General features: G+C 36.8%; 1 protein-coding gene across 32 annotated transcripts in view; it reads left to right on the top strand.

Annotated features, from left to right (window-relative positions):
* LOC141393821 (uncharacterized) overlaps positions 1 to 22,242 on the top strand; it is a 501,342-nt gene that overhangs the window by 408,197 nt on the left and 70,903 nt on the right. For all 32 annotated transcript variants that reach the window (XM_073967334.1, XM_073967332.1, XM_073967333.1 and 29 more), the window contains 2 exons: positions 18,627 to 19,246; positions 19,312 to 19,512. In XM_073967334.1, the coding sequence (XP_073823435.1) occupies positions 18,627 to 19,246; positions 19,312 to 19,512 (821 nt within the window). The remainder of the gene's footprint in view (positions 1 to 18,626; positions 19,247 to 19,311; positions 19,513 to 22,242) is intronic.

Below are 22,242 nucleotides of genomic sequence, written 5' to 3'. Positions count from 1 at the left end.
AAAAATCCAATATTTCAAAGATCAATATTTTAAAATTCCAAAATTTTCTAAAATCCGCCACTCGAAATTTTTTTAAAAATCTTCACTTTGATTTTTTTAAATCCTCGTTTTGAATTTACTTCAAAATCCTTGTTTTGAATTTATTTAAAATTACACGTTTTGAGAATTTTTAAATAAATTTTTCTTAATTTATTGAAAATCCATAAAAACTGAATATTAAGTTTTGATATTTGACATTTTTAATCCGCTTTTAAATTACACATTTTTTAAAAAATTCTCGTTTTGAAAATTTATGACTTATTATAAAAAATGTACGTTTTAAAATTCTTTTATAATCCGAATTTTGAAAATTATATTAAAAAAATCCACATTTTTATTTTTTTAAATTTATGAAAAATCCACGTTTTAAAAATTTATTAAAAATCCACGTTCTAAAGATTTATCCACGTTTTGCAATACTTTTAAAATCCAAATTTTAAAAGTTATATATAAGGTCTACAAAAAGTCCCCTTTTTATATATTAAAATCATTTATTAAAAATCATTTTTAAAAATCAAAATTTTTATCTCTTTTAAAAGTTCATTAAAAATGTTCAATTTGAAAATTCATTAAATCATATTTTTTGTTTGAACTTCATTTAAAATCTATTTTTAATTTTTTTAAAATCCATGTTTGAAAATAGTTAAAAAATTAACTTTTTAAAAATTTATTAAAAATGCATTTTATTGTCTAAGTCTGGAGTTTCCCCCATTGGCTTAACTTCATCACTTTCCTCTTTGCAGAGAAAAATGTTTACAAAACGCACTGACAGCTTGCAAAATTAACTGATCGCTACCAATATCATGATTTCATCCCGGCGAAGGGAATTATCAATTGGCTTTTCAGTTTTTGAAATGATGAATTTTTAGTGAAAACCTGAACTCTTTATGCATCGAGTATTCTCATGTTAATGAGAATGATGCTCACTTTTCGGCTTTCCCAAAAAACACCAGAACAAAATATTTGCAAGCTGACAGCACGATTCAACTAAGAAATCATCGATTTCTGTTAAGTTGAAATAACATCAACACAGTTACCTGTGAGTATGTCGTTGGAATTTTATTTACAAAATTCCGTTTTGCGCGAGCCTTCGCTGTTTTGTGTTTGTTTTGTTTTTCTCTGCAAAGAGGAAAGTGATGAAGTTAAGCCAATGGGGAAAACTCCAGACTTAGACAATCATATGATTGAATCTTCAACTAAAACAAAACAAACACAAAACAGCGAAGGCTCGCGCAAAACGGAATTTTGTAAATAAAATTCCAACGACATACTCACAGGTAACTGTGTTGATGTTATTTCAACTTAACAGAAATCGATGATTTCTTAGTTGAATCGTGCTGTCAGCTTGCAAATATTTTGTTCTGGTGTTTTTTGGGAAAGCCGAAAAGTGAGCATCATTCTCATTAACATGAGAATACTCGATGCATAAAGAGTTCAGGTTTTCACTAAAAATTCATCATTTCAAAAACTGAAAAGCCAATTGATAATTCCCTTCGCCGGGATGAAATCATGATATTGGTAGCGATCAGTTAATTTTGCAAGCTGTCAGTGCGTTTTGTAAACATTTTTCTCTGCAAAGAGGAAAGTGATGAAGTTAAGCCAATGGGGGAAACTCCAGACTTAGACAATCATATGATTGAATCTTCAACTAAAACAAAACAAAAAAAAAAAAAAAAAAAAAAGCATTTTATAATTTATTAAAAATAAGTGAATTAAAAAAAAATTAAAAATCAACGTTTTAAAAATTTATTAAAAATACACGTTTTGAACTTTGAATTATATTAAAAATTTTTTGAAAAGAAAAAATTAAAAAAAAATGCTTCAAAAAATATTTTTTAAAACAAATCACGAGTTCAAAAACTATTTTCTTTTTTTAAATTCACGAGTTGAAAAAATAATTTAAAAAAATCCATGCGTTAAAAAACCTTAAAAAATAATTTTTAAAAAAATTCTCGTTGTGAAAAACTAATTTTTAGAAGTACATAGATTAAAAATATGTTTTTAAAAAAATACGACTTCAAAAAATAATTTTTAAAAATTTCAAGAGTTAAAAAATTATTTTTATAGAATCAACTAGTTAAAAAATTTTAAATTTATGAAAAATCCGCGTTTTAAAAATTTATTAAAAATCCACGTTCTAAAAATTTATCTACGTTTTGGGAAACTTTTAAAACCCAAATGTTAAAAATTATATATAAAAATCATTTTTAAATATCAAAGTTTTTATCTTTTCTAAAAGATCATTAAAATTTTCAATTTGAAAATTCATTAAATTATATTTTTTGTTTGAAATTAATTTAAAATCCATTTTTAATTTTTTTATATCCATGTTTTGAAAATAATTAAAAAAATCAACTTTTTAAAAATTTATTAAAAATTCATTATTTTAATTTATTAAAAATTCACTTATGAAAAATTTAAAAAAATCAACGTTTTAAAAATTTATTAAAAATGAATCCATGTTTTAAAAATTGTTAAAAAATCAACTTTTTAAAAATTTATTAAAAATTCATTTTTTTTTTAATTTATTAAAAATTCACTTATGAAAAAATTTTAAAAAATCAACGTTTTTATTTAAAATGCAAGTTTTGAACTTCTTCGAATCATATTTAAAATTTTTTGAAAAGACATTAAAAATCCACGTTTTAATATCCACACATTTGAAATCCACATTTCAAAAATTATTAAAAAATAAAAGTTTTAAATATTTTATTAAGAATGCCTCTTATAAAATTTTTAAAAAAAGTCCACCCTTTATTAAAAATCGCTGTTTTTATGTTTTCATTGAACTTTGAACCCTATCCAAACATTTTTGAAAATACGTACTTAGCTGGCCCATTACAGAACATTTGTTCCATAGACCGAACTTAGAAAACATCTCCATTTCTCTCTGTCTATTGCTTCGCTTTCTGGAATACCGCGCCTTGCCATCTCCTCATCCACTTGCTTGCGCCATGTATTCGATTGAAAAATTTTTTTCAAATTTATTTTTTTTCTAATTTATCAAAAATCTTTTAAAATTCACAAAGAATTCATGATTTAAAGTCAACGTTATGCAAATTATTTAAAAATCCACGTTTTGATTTTTTTTTCTTTTAAATTCACGTTTCAAAATTTTTTTAACCATGTTCAGAAATATAAAAAATATCGAATATTTAACAATTTATTAAAAGTCCGCCTTTTAAAAATATAATAAAAAGCACGTGTCCTGTCCTTCGGGATTTTAAATATACTCACCAAGGGCTTACATCCCCAAAAAGAATTATCTCTGTCCCAGATTTTCACCTCCATCAAAAAAATAAAAAATCCACGAATTATTATAAAATATTTTTTTAATCCACGAATAATTAAAAATATTTTTTGTTTTAAATAAAAATATTATGTTTTTATTAAATTTTACGAATTATTAAAAAATATTTTTTTAATCGACGAATTTTTAAAAAATATTTTTCTGTTTTAAATAAAAATATTATATTTATTAAATTTTATGAATTATTAAAATTTTTTTTTTTTAAATCCACGAATTATTAAATAAATATTTTTTGTTTTAAATAAAAATATAATTATTTTTTTTTTAATTTTACGAATTATTAAAAAAATAATTTTAAAAGATCCAGCAAATATTAAAAAAATATTTTTTTTAAAACCACAAAATGGTTGGTATGGGTCGTTTGGTCCTTTTCTGACAAAATGTTATTCAAATTCATTTGATGGGCTTTTCCGAATTCATGTTTGTTTTTTTCATTTCTTATATCCGAATTTAGTTTACATTTTTAAAATTCTTAAAACTCAACCAACGAAGACTTCATCCCGTTCCCCCAACATTGTGTACAGTCCTTCTCAACGACCTCAAACGTTCATGAATTCATGTGTACAAGTCAACTCTCTACTTGAATCCTATTCGCGCAATTCAATCCTTTACACAATTCTTAAAATTTCCCTCAACATAACGGAAGTCTCTGAATTTCCTGTAAGAAATCTGCGAATACGCAGAAAGAGATGGTAAAATTATAATGTTCTTTGTTGAAATAGTTTTCTTTTTCCTCTGAGTTTTAAAGATTTTCCAAATCCTAATATTAATTAAGTTTGAATCATAACTTTCATTTCTAATATCCGAATTTACTTTCAATTTTTACAATTCTTAAAACTCATTCTCAATATGTGGCAACCAACGAAGACTTGATACCGTTCAACCAACATTGTGTACAGTCCTTCTCAACGACCTCAAACGTTCATGTATTCATGCGTACAAGTCAACTCTCTACTTGAATTCTATTCGCGCAATTCAATCCTTTACACAATTCTTAAAATTTCCCTCAACATAACGGAAGTCTCTGAATTTCCTCTAAGAAATCTGCGAATACTCAGAAACGCTAATTGCGTTTACAATAATCCTCTTGGAAATTTTCAAGTGTTAGCGAGAAATTCGCGATTCGTGGAATTTTACAAGTGATCATAAAAACTGTTGACACTTTAAAGGACAAAAGATTGTGGCCTAAACAGGTAAGTGGATTACGGCAGATTAATAATTATGGGTAAGCCAAAGGAAGGACCATTCGCGATTGGCAGATGGCTGAAACACAGACAGGTAAATTATAGTGCGGTTCTGAGACATTGTGGCTATTTTTACCTAACCACAATTTTGGTATTTAAGGCTTGGGTGTGCGGCAATTCAGCATCAGTTCAAAACTGTCTAACGTCTAACGTTAACCAACCGAACACAGCTCTAAGCAAACATCGCAAGTTTTAAATAAAGTTATAAAAATTAATTGCAACATGGTTTCTCAAGCCGCCAATGCCACACCTCAACGCCCCAGCATCCAAGAATTGAAGAAGAAGTATGAAAACCAAGGCAACATCACCGCAGTCGAATCACCCAAGACTCCCAAGCCCAAATCACCAAAGTTGCTCAAGAAATTCAAGGTCAAGCAAATGGCAAATATGTTCAACAACAAAGTGGCCCAGATTGTGAAAAGTGAAGCCACCACCAAAGGCTATAATACACTGGTAAATGAACTTTCACCAGAAGGTAAGGTGTTGGGTAAGCAGCAAAATACCTTACCCAAACCCCTTCCATTACCTCGTACACGTTATACCAAGGAGAAGGCGCCAGTACCCAGCCCACGTTCCAAGTCATTGGCTAGATTGCAACGCAAACCCAGCAATTTTGTGGCCGAAGATGCCATTGCCAAGATGTCCGTCAAGGATAAGGCCATGTTGTATACCCAATTTGTCAACGACATGTCCAAGAAGAATCCCAAATTTGTGGAACATGCCGAAATATTGGAAGCCAACATCAAGAAAGAAGTGGCCCGCGGTGAAGTGGTCAATGAAAAGCAGGAATCTGTTAAAAATCTATTGGCCAATCTGGAGGCTCGTTGTGTGTTTCCCAAGCAGACCATCTCACCAGCTGCCGTGGAGAGATTGAATTCGGTAAAGCAAGTGAAACCAAAAGCTAAGACAGTGCAAGCTTCCAAAAAATCCAAGGAATTTGAGGATTTGGTGAAACCAAAAGCCTCACACATTTCCACCTTGACAATTACTTTGCAATCTCCCTCCCCGGTTAAGGAGAAAAGGGAACGTAGATCGCGTTCATTGCCACGCCGTAGAAGTGAAGAATCGTCTATGCAATTGGTGGATTTGAATGTCTCGGAACCTTGTCACAAACGTAACAATGACAAAATGCGCACCACTCTATCCATTGAAGCCTATGCTCCACCCAAGAAGATCCGGCGCACCAGGGCTGAACATTTGGCTCCACCCCATGTTTTTCAAAATCAACATTTGGAAACTCTGTTCTATTCCTGGTTAAAGGAAAGGCATGAAGAAAAAGAGACAAGTGGAGTTCAAGAAGATGAGGAACAAAAGTCGGCAGTTGACAAGCTGCTCGAAGAAGCCATTGCCAAATTGGAAACAGTGAAAATTAAGAAGCAACAAGAGGAGATACAAAAACCAGAGGAATCCTCTTCCGCCGAAAAAGAAGAAGTGAAAGCAGCCACCAAATCTGTACTCAGTTCTGAATCTTCAACCACCTCATCGGCCAAGCACACCGATGCCGAGGAAAGTGAATCGGGTATTTCACGCTTGGACAAGGTAAGTTCTACTGAAGCTGAAAGTAATTTGGAAACGTTAACTAATGGCGTACTTGCTCCTTCCTCTACCCCCCAGAACACCAGTGAAGCATCCCAACCGGAAAGTCAAGACACCAATAAAGATGATTCGGGTTTGTTTGCCAAACCCCTGAAGCCTTTGAGGAAAAAGAAAATGCGTCGCAGCTTAAGCTGGCGCAAAGATACCTCCTTGGTGGAGACAAATACCATTAGTTCTACCGATTCCGAAACCGATTGCCAGCCAGAGAAATTCCAACACAACAAGCCAAGCAAAATGCAAGGGGCGGAAACCAACGAAAGCAGCAACACCTTCAGTGAATTGGACAAGCCTCTAATCCAATCAGTGAATTCTCCAAGGAAAATTAAATCTGCCTATACCCTCACCGTTTGTACTCCCATGGCCAGCAATGGAGTAGGGGAAGCTCACCATAAAACAGAAACCCAAGAAAACGGCGACATTACAATTTTGAGTGAAGTAAAAAAAGAGGAAAAGAAGTCCATTGAACTGCCACGTTCCCTCACCGATAGCTTTGATCAGGGTTTCGAAACTGGCTCCAATGATGTGGAAAGTCCCATAAGGCTAACACGCAAAACCTCACTGAGAAGGCAAGAGAAAATCCAAACTGCTCCCTTGTTTGTAAAATTGGACAATGAACTCGCAGAGAATCCTTCATGCTTCTCAACTCCCGTCAAATCTCAACAAGGTGGAGTGCAAAACCTCAGTCCCGCCTTCAATGAATCCAGTGGTGCCCGCCAACAAGTCTTCAGTCCCATTGGCCTACCGACAATGAAGCCAAATCGTCGCCGTTCAATTTATGACAGTGAATCGAGAAGAAGTTCTCTGGCAATGCAGGTTATTCGCGAGGATCATCCCTTGGAACATCATGAGATACAATCGCCCAGGAACTTCAACAGCACCAGTCAAGTGTTCTTTGGAAATGATGTTGCAGCTCAGATCCAAGAGAAGAATGAAAATTCCTCCAAATTTTGGATAAATTGCGGCGATTGCTCCCTGGCCTTTGAAATTCAACGCAACGAAAAGGAACGGGTCCAGCTACTCTATGAAATCTTTAGCCAGCGCAGCTGTGATACCAAAGATTTACATTTTGGCATTGATGGTCACAAGTTTTCGGTGCATGAAGCACTCAGAGGCGATATGGAAGATGTGGAGATTTTGCGACGCTTGCCCCATCAAGACAACTGCTCTCAATATTGGTTCTCAACCGGCGATTTGGCCATACCATTCAGCGGCAAACCTCTCAGCAGTGGCAAGATCCAGAGGATGTTCCATTTCATCAAATCCTCGGTAGAAGAAACTGGTGTATTGCGTTTTGGTGTAGATCACATGGAATTTTCCAATGTTCCGGAATTTTGGTCTCAATCTCCTAAATTCTCCCTGGAAAGCAATTACAGCATGTTGGTGGGTCTACAATCTGGAAATAGCAATGGTCTGGAGGGACGCAGCAAATATGCCTGGCCTCACTCAAAACCCATACCAGTCAGCGACTTGGATCAATCAGATTTTGAAAGTGATCTTTTCGACAATGAGGAAGAGGAGGAGTCGGGACGCCTTTCCCTTTCACCCTTTGGCAGTAACCACTTTGATCTTGCCTCCTTGGGTGCTGAAGATCTCATGATGCCACGTAACAGTGATGTAATGCGTTTCAATTCCGAATCCTTTGGCAAAGATTATGAAAATGAATCATTGGATCAGCTATTCGAGGATAAAAGCAAAAAGAATCTCCACAATGAAGAGAAATTGGAAAAGACGAACAATTTTGAGTCGGTGCCTGAAATGTTGAATGTCCTCAAAAATCAACATGAACGTTTGAGTTCGGTAAAGGAACGTCTGTCCAACTATCACAATCCCACCATGATTTCATGTGAAGCCCTTGATGCTTTGCAGGGTAAACCTGAATATTTGACGGAATTGAAGAAAATCGTATCGGATATTGGTAAAATTGGCTGCAGTGATGGCTTTAAATCGTGCTCCCTTGAGGAGCTCGAGCGTTATATGTTCTTCTTGAGTCGTTATGCCGACATTTGCTTGAACAGTTGTAGCAATCACATGGATAAGATTTTGGATGCCCTGCTTGATCAGAGGGCTGTATATGTTTAGAATAATTTTAATTGTAATTTATAGTTTAAGTTAATTTTTAACTGAGGTCCTTGAAAAGGACTTTAAATTTTTAGAAAATAAAAGCAAAACAACAAAAACAAAAAAAAATATATTTTTTTTTTTTTTTAATTTAAAAAATTGTGTCGGTGAATTTGTCTTTTCCTGAAAGCGAAGCGATAAGGAATCCAAGGGATCCTTGCATTTTAGGTGTAAACTATGTTCAGCAATGTTGTTATAGAAACCACAAGCAACATTTTTGTGGAACATATTAACCCTCTAAGACTGATTGGTGTGGGTCTTTTGGGTCCTTTTTGGTACAATTTTTGCTCGAATTGATTCGATGGCCTTTGCCGAATTCAAGTTGTAAATATTTTTAGGAATTCCTCAGATTCTTGCATATAAGGTGTTGTAGAAGTATTAATGACACGACGAGGTAGATTTTTGTGGGATATCTTAACCCTCTATCACCTCGTTTTAAGGGTCTTTTTGGTCCTTTTTGAAAAGCATTATTTAAATTCATTTGATGGAATTTCCCAAATTCAAGTTGTTAATATTGAAATTAATTCTTTTGATTCTTGCATATTAGATTTGTCAATATTACTTCTGACACTACGAAGAACAACTTTGTGGAATACTTTAACCCTCTATCACCTCGTTTAAGTGGTGTTTTTGGCCCGTTTAAAAAAAAACTATTGAAAACTATTTTATCGGGTTTTCCCGCTCATAAGAAATTTAATTATTGTGATCCTTGCAATTAGATGTTTGCAATAGTATTACCGACACTACGGCGAACAACTTTGTGGAATATTTTAACCCTCTATCACCACGTTTTGAGGGTATTTTTGGATACTTTTGATTCAATCACATGGATATGATTTTGGATGCCTTACTTGATCAAAGGGCTGTATATGTTTAAGATAACTTGTAAATTATATTTTAAGTTAATTCTAGAAGAGGTCCTTGAAAAGGACATTCAATTTTTAGAAAATAAAAACAAAACAACAAAAACACAAAATGATATTTTTTTTATTTTTTAAATTTAAGAAACCGTGTTGGTGAATTTGGTTTTCCCTGAAAGCGAAGCGATAAGGAATCCAAGGGATCCTTGCATTTTACGTGTACAGTATGCTCAGCAATGTTGTTATAAAAATCACAAGCAACATTTTTGTGGAACATATTAACCCTCTAAGACTAATTGGTGAGGGTCTTTTGGGTACTTTTTGTTAAATATTTTATTAAAATTGATTTGATGGACTTTGCCGAACTCAAGTAGTAAATATTTTAAGGAAGTCCTCAGATCTTTGCATATAAGATGTTATAAATGTATTACCGACATTACGAGGTACAATTTTGTGGAATATCATATTCCTCTATCTCCTCTTTTTAGGGTACTTTTTGGTCCTTTTTTGTAAAAGGTTTTAAAAATTAATTTTATGTGATTTCACGAAATCAATTTGTAAATATAGAACTTAATTTTTGTTATTTATGCATATAAGATGTGTCAAAATTACTTCTGACACTACGAAGAACAACTTCGTGGAATACTTTAACTCTCTGTCACCTCGTTTAAGCGCTGTTTTTCGTCCGTTTTGAAAAAAAGCTATTGAAATTGCAATGTCGCCATGCGCTTGAAAATTGAGAACTGAGCACGGATTTAGTGGCAGCTTTGGGTTCTTGTTTTGCTTGAGGTGAGGAATCTTTTCGTCTGTACGCTCTGGATCTGATTAAGAAGATGAAGAGAGTTGTTGGTTAGTTAACCTTTCCGATTTGCTTTTAACTTTTCCAAGTTGGAGATACCAGATTCACTTTAGTCGGAATTTGTGTGATTGGCCGATGAGGTGGCTAATTAATGATTTTATAGCTGCTTTGGTTTCTTCTTTTGCTTGAGATGAGAAATCGACTGTCTCTTGTACCTCTTATTTCAGCTTTTCTTCTGTCTGCTTAATTTTCAACGTTTCCAATTTGGCAAATGCTTCTTCGAACAGCTCGTTAACTGCATAAACTTTTGTTCCTCGTCTTCTTGAATTTCGGTTGTCATGAATTTCTTCTACCAAAGAATATAATAACATTTCCAAATGTTGATGTGGTGGAGCCAAATTTTCAGCCCGATCTTCTTGGGTGGATGGTAGACCTCAATTAATAGTGTATTGCTCGTCTTGTCATTGTTTGCTTGTGACAAGGTTCCGACATTTAATCCTCCAATTGCATGCAGGAATCGTCACTTCTACGGCGTGGCAATGATCGGGATCTACGTTCCCTTTTTTCCTTAAACGGCGAGGGAGATTGCAAAGTAATTGTCAAGGTAGAAATGTGAGAGGCTATTGGTTTCACCAAATCTAAAAATTCCTTGAACGACTTTCGCTTTTGGTTTCACTTCTTTTACCGAATTCAATCGCTGCACAGCAGCTGGTGATATGGTCTGCTTGGGAAATACACAGCAAGCTTCCAGATTGGCCAATAAATTCTTTTACAGATTATGGTTTCTCGTGGCTACTTCACCTAGAGCCACTTCTTTCTTGATGTTGGATTCCAATTTTTCATTCAGCCTGATCCACAAATTTGGTATTCTTCTTAGACATGTCGTTGACAAATTGGGTATACATCATGGCCTTATCTTTAACGGACATCTTGGCAAAGGCATCTTCGACCACAAAATTGCTGGATTTATCTTGCAATCCGGGGCAATGGCTTTAAACGTGGGATGGGCACTGGCGCCTTCTTCATGTTATAACGTGTACGAGGCAGTGGTAATGACTTGGGTAAGGTATTCCGCTTACCCAACACCTTACCTTTTTGTGAAAGTTCGCTCACCAGTGTAAGTCTTTGGTGGTAGTTTGGCTTTTCACAATTTGCGCCACTTTGGTGTTGAACATGTTTACCCTTTGCTTGACTCTAAACTTATTGAAAACTTTGGTGATTTTGGCTTGGGAGTCTTAGGTGATTTGAGAGCGACTGCGTCGCTTTGGTTTTCGTACTTCTCCGTCAATTCCTGAATGCTGGGACGACATTGAGGTGATGTATTGGCGACTAAGAAACCATTTTGAAATAATTTTTATGATAGTGTGGGGTGCATTTTACGCCTGCGGCAAGGTTTAGTCACATTCAAATCCACATAGACGATTCTGCACTTTTGTTTCGTGGCAATAACCGGAACTTAGCTAAAATTTCCCAACGAAGCAGTGGAAAATGCTAATGTAATGTGCTAATATGAGATATTCCGCTTACTTAACCCCTTATCTTGTGGTGAAAGTTCACTTACCAGCTTATTAGCGACTTTATTTTGGACCTTAAACATTATTGCATAGATGCTTACTGCTCTGGAACACTCCAGGTCATTCATTTACTTTTTATTTCTTGAAAGAAGTTTGTGAATTGGCTTTGGAAGCCATTGGTGAGTCGAGGTGGTGTTGATCTTCAAATTTCTCCCCTTAATTCCTGAATTTTGGGCGATGGCCGTATAGAATTTGCTTGGGAAAACACTTTGAGGTAGTCGAAGCAATTCTCAGCTCCATTAAGAATGTTTTTGCTCCACGAAGGAAAAACTTTACAAACAGAAACGGTCCTTGGTTCAAGGAAACATATTTACCCGCGCCAGCCTTAACATTATTTAAAAAAATCCACACATTGTAGCCTCTAAGGCCAGCCTTAAAATTATTTAAAAAATCCACACATTGTAGCCTCTAAGGCCAGCCTTAAAATTATTTAAAAAATCCACGCACTGTGACCTCTATGGCCAGCTTAAAAATTATTTAAAAAATCCAAGCACTGTGACCTCTATGGCCAGCTTAAAAATTATTTAAAAAATCCACGCACTGTGACCTCTATGGCCAGCTTAAAAATTATTTAAAAAATCCACGCATTGTGTCCTCTAAAGCCAGCCTCAAAATTATTAAAAAAATCCACGCATTGAGGACTCTAAGGCCCTGAAATTATTTTAAAATCGAGGTTTGGGGCCTCTAAGGGTAGCCTTAATATTTTTTCAAAAAATCTACGCCTTTAAAGCCAACCTCAAAATTATTTAAAAAATCCTCGCATTTTGACCTCTAAGGCCAGTCTTAAAATAATTTAAAAAATCCACGCCATTTGGACCCTAAGAAGCAGTGGAAATCACCAAAATGGGATATTCTGCTTACTCAATACCTTATATTGTGGTGAAAGTTCACTTACCAGCTTATTATCGACTTTATTTTGTGCTTTAAATATAATGGCGTATAAGTTTACTGCTCTGAAACACTCCAGGTCTTTGATTTACTTTCTATTTCTTGAAAGAAGTTTGTGAATTGGCCTTAAAAGCCATTGGTGAGTCAAGTCGAGGTGTTGATTTTCATATTTCTTCTCTCAATTCTTGAATCTTGAACGATGGTCGTATAAAAGTTGTTTGAGAAGTACTTAGAAGTAATCGCGAAGCTTATGGGGGTTATCATGAATGAAATTTCCCCGTGAGTTTTGTCTTTCCGCCGTTGCAACTTAAGGGAGAAGGTGAAAAAATTCACGGGGAATTGCCGTTCATGATAACCACCTATATTTTGGTATAAGTTGTGTAGATTTTAATTGAAGACCTCTGAATTCTTCAAAATGATTCAGCGAAGACATTTGAGTTCTTCTAATGACCCTCTGAGGTATTAATAACCTTTGAAGGGCCGCTTGACTGATTCTTTTGGCCTATTAAATACAAAAACAATCATGTGTACTCTTCTAATGATCCAAGAGATCCCTGTGTGTTCTTCCAATAACTACATGAGTTTACAATTCACCTACAGAAGGTATTTGAAGTCTTCTATAAACCTGTAGATGATCACTGAGGTCTTCTAATGTCCCATAAAGGACTTCCGAAGTCATTTGCCACGCTAAGTAAAACTGCTGAAGTCATCTATCGATCGAACACTTCTGAGCTACTGGATACAGAAGTTTTATGACGAAAAGAAAACCTCTGAGCTTTCTATAAGAAGACCTTAGAGGAGTTCCTGTGACCTAAAGAAAATCATTATGTTTTCTACCAACCTTGGAAAGGGGTTCTAGTGCCTTCGAAGGCCTCTGAGCTATTCCGCTGACACCAGTGAAGACCACTGTGATATTCGACTTTCTAATAAAGGCATCTGAGATCACCTATTGGGTTTAAAGGTCCTTTAAAGACATCTAGTATAAACAATACATAGGCCAAAAAATATTTGTTTTGCTCTCACGAACTCGCAAGGAAATATTTTTACCGTTAATTGTAAAATATTTCCTCATAGTTAAATGGAAAATTGGATTATTCGGAAATGGTAATCCTTAGAATTTTCTTATTTCATTCCTCGCTTTTTCCTAACACGCAATTCTAAGAAATCAATTAGCGTAAGGCACTTTAAAATATGTGCAGTTAAACTAGCTAAACCAATTTTACAACACCCTGCGGAATCCCTCAAAAGACATCTGCCTTTCAACAATTTTCCCTACTCGCCTGCCGCCTACCTGTCAAGAGTCAGGGCTTATGCATGGGAAAATCACAACGCACATAATTGCTGCCTTAGTGAATTTGACTACCTGTCCTATGCCGGAATCAAGTTGAGGATCATTCCCACAACGCACAAGCTATCATGGCTTTCAGTTGCTTATAAAAACTCGGAGGTAATGGCAAAATTATTGTCAGTTCTAAACTGCAACGTTTAACGTTAACAAGGCTCTAAGCTAAACCAAAAAACCCTCATTTTCATTTCAAAATGACTACGGACATCGCTGAATCTGCTTCGCAAATAAGCAACATTTCTATCTCACCATCAGAAGCTGCAATGGAACTCCAAGCCAATGGTAATTCGGAAAATACAAAACCTCCCAAATCAAAATTCCTTAAGAAATTTAAGGTTAAACGAATGGCTTCCATATTGAACAATAAGTTCTCCAAGATTATGAGGCGCAATTCGATGACTCGCAGCTATAATAATTTGGCCAATGAGTTGTCGCTACAACCAGTTTCGGCAGCTCAGTCTACCCTGGCCAAGTTATTTACACTACCACGGACTCGAGGAAGGCAAATTAAGAAGGAAGAGAATCAAGGATCGGAACTACGGAAGGCAAATGAAAGTGGCAATGCCTCAAATGAAGCCACTAGAAAGGCAATCGTGCATGCTGGAAGGCCAAGATCCAAATCCCTGAATCACAAAACAATTGGCCAACTAAGAAAAGAATTTAAAACCCAAATGAATTTACCAAACAAAATTACAAGATCACGAAGTCTGGAAGTACTTAGCAATCTAAGCACTCCTGTCCGAAGCAGTTTTATAACAAATGCCGATCAATTTCACGAAGAAATCATGGCGAAAATTCAAGAAATTGAACGAAATTCAACATTTACAAGATCTTCAGTACGTAAGTCACGCAAGAAGAGACGCGCCCCTGGTATACCCAAGCAAGAGGATTCTCTAACAAATATTCAAAACTCAGATTCATCGAGGATTTCTTCAGAAGCTGAGGAGAATTTGTCTAGCGCAACATTTGCCATAAAGTCGCACAACAACTGTGATACAGAACAGAACGCAGGAAAGTCCAGCACTGATACTGAGTTGTCGTATGCTGGCAAAAGTTCGGAAGCTGAGGATTCTGCGGAACATTCTTCCAAGGTAAGTTCTAAAATTTCTCGCTGCGATTAAGAAACCCTGACTAATTTTGCGGTTGTTTTTTTGCAGAATGCCAACGAAGAGTCCCCGGAAGAAAGTGGCGCCCAACGTGGGGCACCCATCAAACCTTTGAGGAAAAAGAAGTTGCGTCGCAGTCTTAGTTGGAGAAAAGGCAATTCATTGGTAGAGACTAGGACTTTATCCAGCACCGATTCGGAAACTGAAAATAAAATGCAATCACGGAACTCCCTAATACGACCCCGGCCACACGGAAAACCCAAAGCAGTAGCTGATGATGGAAAGTACATTTTACAACTACGTCCCGCCAAAGGAATTCTTAACAATTCCCTGAACTTTAAAAGGGATCAAATGAGTGACCACTCCCTAATCTCCTCCTCAGCCCTAGGAAGTCCTCGTGTGGGACAAACATTTTGCGATAGCTTTGATTTGGGCTTCGAGACGGGTTCGAATGAATTTGATAGCCCCATACGCTGGAAAAGTAAATCTCAGGGAATCCTGAATCGCTCCCTTGTCAAATTTGAAGAAAATCAACGCTGCTATTCGACCCCAATTAAGCGACAGGGACCAAGGAATCTAAGTTCCGCCTTCAATGAAACCGGAAGTCTGCAACAGCAATCCTTTAGTCCAATACCCGTGACAAGACCAGCGGCGAAACCAAGACCTCGTTCAATTTATGACAGCGATTCAAGGCGCAGCTCTTCCATTGCCATGCAGGTTATACGCGAAGATCATTCATGGGAAGTGGAAGCGACGGAGCTATCGAGGAGTCAAAGCAATGCCTATATGACCTACAATAATGCCTCAACTTTGGAAATGGGCAACCAGCAAGAGAGGGAGCTCCAGGAGACCTCAAGATTTTGGATAAAATCTGCTGACTTCTATGTGGCCCTAGAAATCTTTCCCAATGAAACGGAAAGGCTTAAGCTGCTCTATGAAATCTTTCGCCAAAGATGTCCGCCCAATAAGCCCGTACACTTTGGCATAGATGGCTTCAAGTTCTCCCTAAATGGTGGCCATCAAGATGTCACTGCTTCGCAACGTTTTTCCAGTAACCAAGAATCCTCTCACTATTGGTTCTCCTCGGAAGACATGACCTTGCCGTTTAGTGGAAAATTCCTATGCCCAGAAAAGATCCAAAGGCTATTTGTCTTCCTCAAAATGTCAGTTAAAGAAACGGGACACCTTCAATTCGGCATAGATGACATTGAGTTCTCGAATGTGGGTTCTCCACTCGAAACAGGACCCAACGTATCTTTGATATCCTCAAATCCCAAATATTCTTTGGGTAGCATTAGCAAGTCCTCCAGGGATAGCAGCATTGTGGCTAGTCCACCAGCCATGTTTCGCACCAGCAGCCGCCTTAGTTTGCCAGCCCGCTCGAAAAACAACTGGCCTAACAAGTCCATAAATCAGCCGCAGTTCGAATTTGAAAGCGATGATTTTCGGGAAATAGATTCTCCCTGCTCTTCCATCTCACCATTTGGCAGTCGTACCTTTGATTTTACTTCGCTGCATTCCGAGGAACCCGGCACCGCCATGACTCGTTACAGTGAAAATGCCCTCCTCGATTTTTTTGGCCAGGAATATGAAAATGAACCGCTGGATCAATTGTTTGTGAAATCAGAATCCGCACAAAATTCAGAAACAGATAAGTCCCTAATCCCCATCAACGATTTAATGGCAACTTTGGAGGCACAACATCGTCGCCTGAGTTCGGTACAAGGCCGCCTATCGCAATATCACAACTCACCCATTACCTCCTATGATGCCTTGGAAGCTCTACAAGATTCTCCAGAATATCTGCCCTTACTCAAGAATATTGTAGCGGATATAAGTCGCATTGGCAAGAGCAATGGTTTCCAGCATTGTTCGCTGGATGAACTGGAGCGCTACATGTTTTTTCTAAGTCGTTATGCCGATGTTCGGCTGAACGCTTGCTCTAGCCATTTGGATCACGTTATGAATGTCCTCCGAAGTAAACGAGAAGTTTATGTTTAGATTTAAATTGGAAAGATATGGCAGAGAGAGGGGTCTTCAAAAGACCTCTCTCGTAGAATTTAAGAAATAAAATTTAAATTTTCCTAGAAATTATTGGTGTTTTGATCTTTATTTGTCTTAAAATATTGACTGCCTCAGGTCCCGGAGGATGGTTTTTTTTTTAAATATTTCCTCAGGTCTCCGAGGATGGTTTTTTCTATAGAAAAAATTTCCTCACGTCCCTGAGGATGGTTTTTTCTATAGAAAAAATTTCCTCTGGTCCCCGAGGATGTTTTTTTGTATAGAAAAAATTTCCTCAGGTGCCCGAGGATGGTTTTTTCTATAGAAAAAATTTCCTCAGTTCCCCGAGGATGGTTTTTTCAATAGAAAAAATTTCCTCAGGGCCCTGAGGATGGTTTTTTCTATAGAAAAAATTTCCTCAGGTCCCTGAGGATGGTTTTTTCTATAGAAAAAATTTCCTCAGGTCCCTGAGGATGGTTTTTTCTATAGAAAAAATTTCCTCAGGTCCCTGAGGATGGTTTTTTCTATAGAAAAAATTTCCTCAGGTCCCTGAGGATGGTTTTTTCTATAGAAAAAATTTCCTCAGGTCCCTGAGGATGGTTTTTTCTATAGAAAAAATTTCCTCAGGTCCATGAGGATGGTTTTTTCTATAGAAAAAATTTCCTCAGGTCCCTAAGGATGGTTTTTTCTATAGAAAAAATTTCCTCAGGTCCCTGAGGATGGTTTTTTCTATAGAAAAAATTTCCCCAGGTCCCTGAGGATGGTTTTTTCTATAGAAAAAATTTCCTCACGTCCCAGAGGATGGTTTTTTCTATAGAAAAAATTTCCTCAGTTCCCTGAAGATGGGTTTTTCTATAGACAAAATTTCCTCAGGTCCCTGAGGATGGTTTTTTCTATAGAAAAAATTTCATCAGGTCCCTGAGGATGGTTTTTTCTATAGAAAAAATTTCCTCAGGTCCCTGAGGATGGTTTTTTCTATAGAAAAAATTTCCTCAGGTCCCTGAGGATGGTTTTTTCTATAGAAAAAATTTCCTCAGGTCCCTGAGGATAGTTTTTTCTCATAGAAAAAAATTTCCTCAGGTCCTTGAGGATAGTTTTTTCTCATAGAAAAAATTTCTTCAGTTCCCTGAGGATGGTTTCTTCTATAGAAAAAATTTCCTCAGGTCCCTGAGGATGGTTTTTTCTATAGAAAAAATTTCCCCAGGTCCCTGGGATGGTTTTTTCTATAGAAAAAATCTCCCCAGGTCCCTGAGGATGGTTTTTTCTATAGAAAAAATCTCCCCAGGTCCCTGAGGATGGTTTTTTCTATAGAAAAAATTTCCTCAGTTCCCTGAAGATGGGTTTTTCTATAGACAAAATTTCCTCAGGTCCCTGAGGATGGTTTTTTCTATAGAAAAATTTCCTCAGGTCCCTGTGGGTGGTTTTTTCTATAGAAAAAATTTCGTCAGGTCCCTAAGGATGGTTTTTTCTATAGAAAAAATTTCGTCAGGTCCCTAAGGATGGTTTTTTTCTATAGAAGAACGACATATTCGGTTATCTGAGGTCCCTGATTATAAAAATAATATCCAAAAATTATATCTTAACTATATAAGATTTGTTTAAAACTTATTTAAATTTAGTTTTCTATGGTGAAGCCTGAGAACGAATATTTGCCATTTTATTTCCTTATCTAAACTTATTTGTACCGCAGTTTTTAGTGACCTTTTAACTAACCCTTTCTTTTCTTCTCATCTCTTTCTTTTGCAGCCCCCCGAAAATGAGCTTCAAAAATCCCACGATCACAATCCGGCCGCCTTAAGTGAACATCAGTTGCGCATTCAAGCCTCACTGCAACGTCTCAATATACCCGACTGGTTTAGGCAATATAATCAAAAATCACCCGATGGCTCGAGCGTCGCTGGCACCTATAAACCTGGCAATTTCACCCGCAAACGTACCCAAGATTCTGGACGTTGGGCCGGTCTTAACTCAAAGACCACTTCACTCAGTTCGTTGGGTTCACAGCGATCCGATCGTAGTCCTTTGTTGTTAAGTCCCTCGGCCCATAGTCATCATGGTGGTCAAACGGCCAGTGGCACAGGCCATCATGGTACAGTTGGTGGTGGACATGCTGGTGTTATGGGCCATCATGTTGGTGGCAGCGGTGCCAGTGGTGGAGCATTTTCACGTTGGTCAACATCACATTTGAATTCGTCACAAACATCACCCAGTGTTTCACAGCGTGGTTCATTCTCACGTGGCGGACCCATCAACTCGAGCTTTATATCGGTCAATAGCGGTCATAGTGTGATAAGGAATTCAATGCGCCAGCCATATTTGGGTTGGCGTAGCCAAGAGAAATTGTCCCAGAGAACGGCCCATGAAAGGTAGGTGCCACAATGATTTATTGGAGTATCAAAATTTTGTAAAAATTTATTTTTTGTAATTTTAGATTGGCCTCTTCCTTGCTGTCACAACAACAGCCACGCACATCACCCACAAGCCAAACCACTCCCACATCAGCCGGTCGTAAATTGCAGCCTGTCACCCCGGAGATTCAATCCTCAATCAAGGAGGTCACTTCGGCCATTGTACATTATGTAAACGATCAAACAAATCAACAGCGCAGTAGATCAACGAGTCCAAATTCGAGGTAGGCTGGTATTCAAATGCCAGCTTTTTCTTTGTGTAGCAACAAAATGAAAGCTTTTGCCTTTTACAGAGCCTTGTCCTGTTGAAAACCAAGTTTTATTTGAATCCCAATTTTTTCTTTTTAATCAAGAGGTTCAAAACCTTTACCTTACCTCCCCAAATGTACAGCACCTTAGAATTTTGTGTAAACGACCTAGGCCTCTGGAGCCTATTTTGTAATGTAAGAAGCACCACTCTCTGTTTTGTCTGTCCCCCATAGCCCTGACCCGCCAACAACCTTTAGAGTTGTAATTTAATGTTGTTTGTGTATGTGTTTGTCCCACCGTCCCGACCTCTTTTTAATCTGTGCACAATTTTAGTTGATTTCTTTCTTTGATTTTTCTTTTATAGCTATTTATAAATCGTCCTCATTCGGTTTAGTTGCGAACTTCTTCTTCAGTTCGTTTTTGAGTTTTCGTTTGTAATTTTACAAATACCGCACCACAGACACCACGAACTTTATTTCATCACCTACCTACCAAAACCTGTTGATTTGATTTTGTTTTATCTACTCTCCTTTGGAGAATATGGATGTGGTCAAAACCCCCACTGGCTGAACTGTGGGGTCCCGCCGACATCCGTTTCTCTCAACACCATCTCCTATCTATCTACCTACCTTCGTTTATTTACATTGTACATATGAGCCGTATGATTTTCAAACACGCACAAACATGCACATAAAAATTTTTCATTTTCATTACAATTTAAGGTAAGTTTTTTAATTTAATTTTTAGATATTTTTTATTATTATTTTTTTTTAAATTATTTTTACACATAACCTATAATTAGTGACTATCCTAACCTAAAATAAGTGTCAATCCTAACCTAAAATCCTAATCTTTCGATGTTTTATATAGAATTATCTCTAAAACAGCTTTTAAAGATATAGAAAATATTTATAAGCAAGACTTGTGAAGTCATATCTTGGTCTATGGAAGCTCTCTGAGACCTCTAATGGCTTCTACTAACCTGTAGATAATTTCGGATATTTTCTTTCGACCTATATAGGCCTTTGGAAGTTATATTCTGTCATTTAAACGCCCTCTGTGAGGTTATATATTGGTCCATAGAAGCTCTCTGCGACCTCTAATGACTTCTACTAAACTATAGATAACCTCGAATGGCTTCTTTCGCCCTATATAGGACTTTGGAAGTCATATACTGTCTTTTAAACACCCTCTGTGAGGTTATATATTGGTCCATAGAAGCTCTCTGCGACCTCTAATGACTTCTGAAGTCATATACTGTCATTTAAACACCCTCTGTGAGGTTTTATATTGGTCTAAAGAAACTCTCTGAGGTCTCTGAGACGTCTAATGACTTCTACTAACCTATAGATAACCTCGAATGTCTTCTTTCGACCTATATAGGCCTTTGGAATTCATATACTGTCATTTAAACATCCTCTGTGAGGTTAAGTTTTGGTCTATACAAGCTCTCATAGACCACTATTGACATGTACTAACCTATAGATAACATCGGATGTCTTCGTAGTAATTTAGTAAGACCTGTGAGGTTATATTTTTGTATATGGAAGCTCTCAGACACCTCTAATGACTTCTACTAACCTATATTTAACCTCGGATGTCTCCTTTCGACCTACATAGGCATTTGGTAGTAATATTCTGTCATTTAAACACCCCCTGAGAGCTTAAGTATTGGTCTATACAACCTCTCTGAGACCTCTATTGGCTTCTACTAACCTATATATAACCTCGGATGTCTTCTTTCGACCTATATAGGCCTTTGGAGGTCATATACAGTCATTTAAACTGCCTCTTTGAGGTTATATATTGTCTGTAGAAGCTCTCTGAGACCTCTAATAAAAATCTCCGAGGACGTCTGTTAACCTTAAAACTCTTCTGAGATCCTCTGCTATCCTACAGAAGTCTTCCGTGGTCATTTCTTGTCCAAAAAAAAAAAAAAAAAAAAACATCACTGAGGATTTCTGCTAACCTTAAACATCTATTTTGGTCTTCTGTTGACCCACAGCTTATGAATGGCATCTGAGGACCTCTTAGGCACTAACAAGGTCTCCAACCAACCTACAGGAGAAATCTGTACCGACCTATAGAAGGAATCTGAAGTCTTGTACCGACCAACAGAAGAAAAATGTTCTCCACAATTACTCTATAAAAAGTCCAGAAGAACTATGAGGACCTCAGTTAACCTTAAAACTCTTCTGAGATCTTCTGCCGACCTATAGAAAGCTTATGGCATTTCAAAGAACATCTGAGAACCTCTTTGGCACTTTCGCAAGTCTTCAATCGACCTACAAAAGGAATCTGAAATCTTCTATCCACCAACAGAAGGGATCTGAAGTCTTGTATCGACCTACAGAAAAAACCATTTAGATATTCTAGGTTTTCTACTGGTCTATGAATACATCTTAGACCTACTATTGACCAATGAATGCCTCGTAGATCTTCTACTTACCCATGAAAGGTCTCCCAAGTCATCTATTGACCCGAAGAAAACCTCCGTGGTGATACGTTTACATAATAATGCCTCTTAGATTCTTTACTGGCCTAAGGAAGTCCTCTGAGATCTTCTATCGACCTATAGAATACTTTTGAGATCTTTTACTTACCTATATGGGTCCTCTGAAGTCTTCCACAGACCTTCGCTCAATTTCTTATCCATAAAAAAGTCTTAGTATTGTTTAGTTGAGCTCTAAATGACCACTGGATCC

This window comes from Musca autumnalis, unplaced genomic scaffold (assembly GCF_047663935.1).
Source record: "Musca autumnalis isolate F117 unplaced genomic scaffold, ASM4766393v1 scaffold_2, whole genome shotgun sequence".
Lineage (NCBI taxonomy): Eukaryota > Metazoa > Arthropoda > Insecta > Diptera > Muscidae > Musca > Musca autumnalis.
Note: the sequence above shows the minus strand (reverse complement) of the source record. Positions and strands in the feature narration are given on the sequence as shown.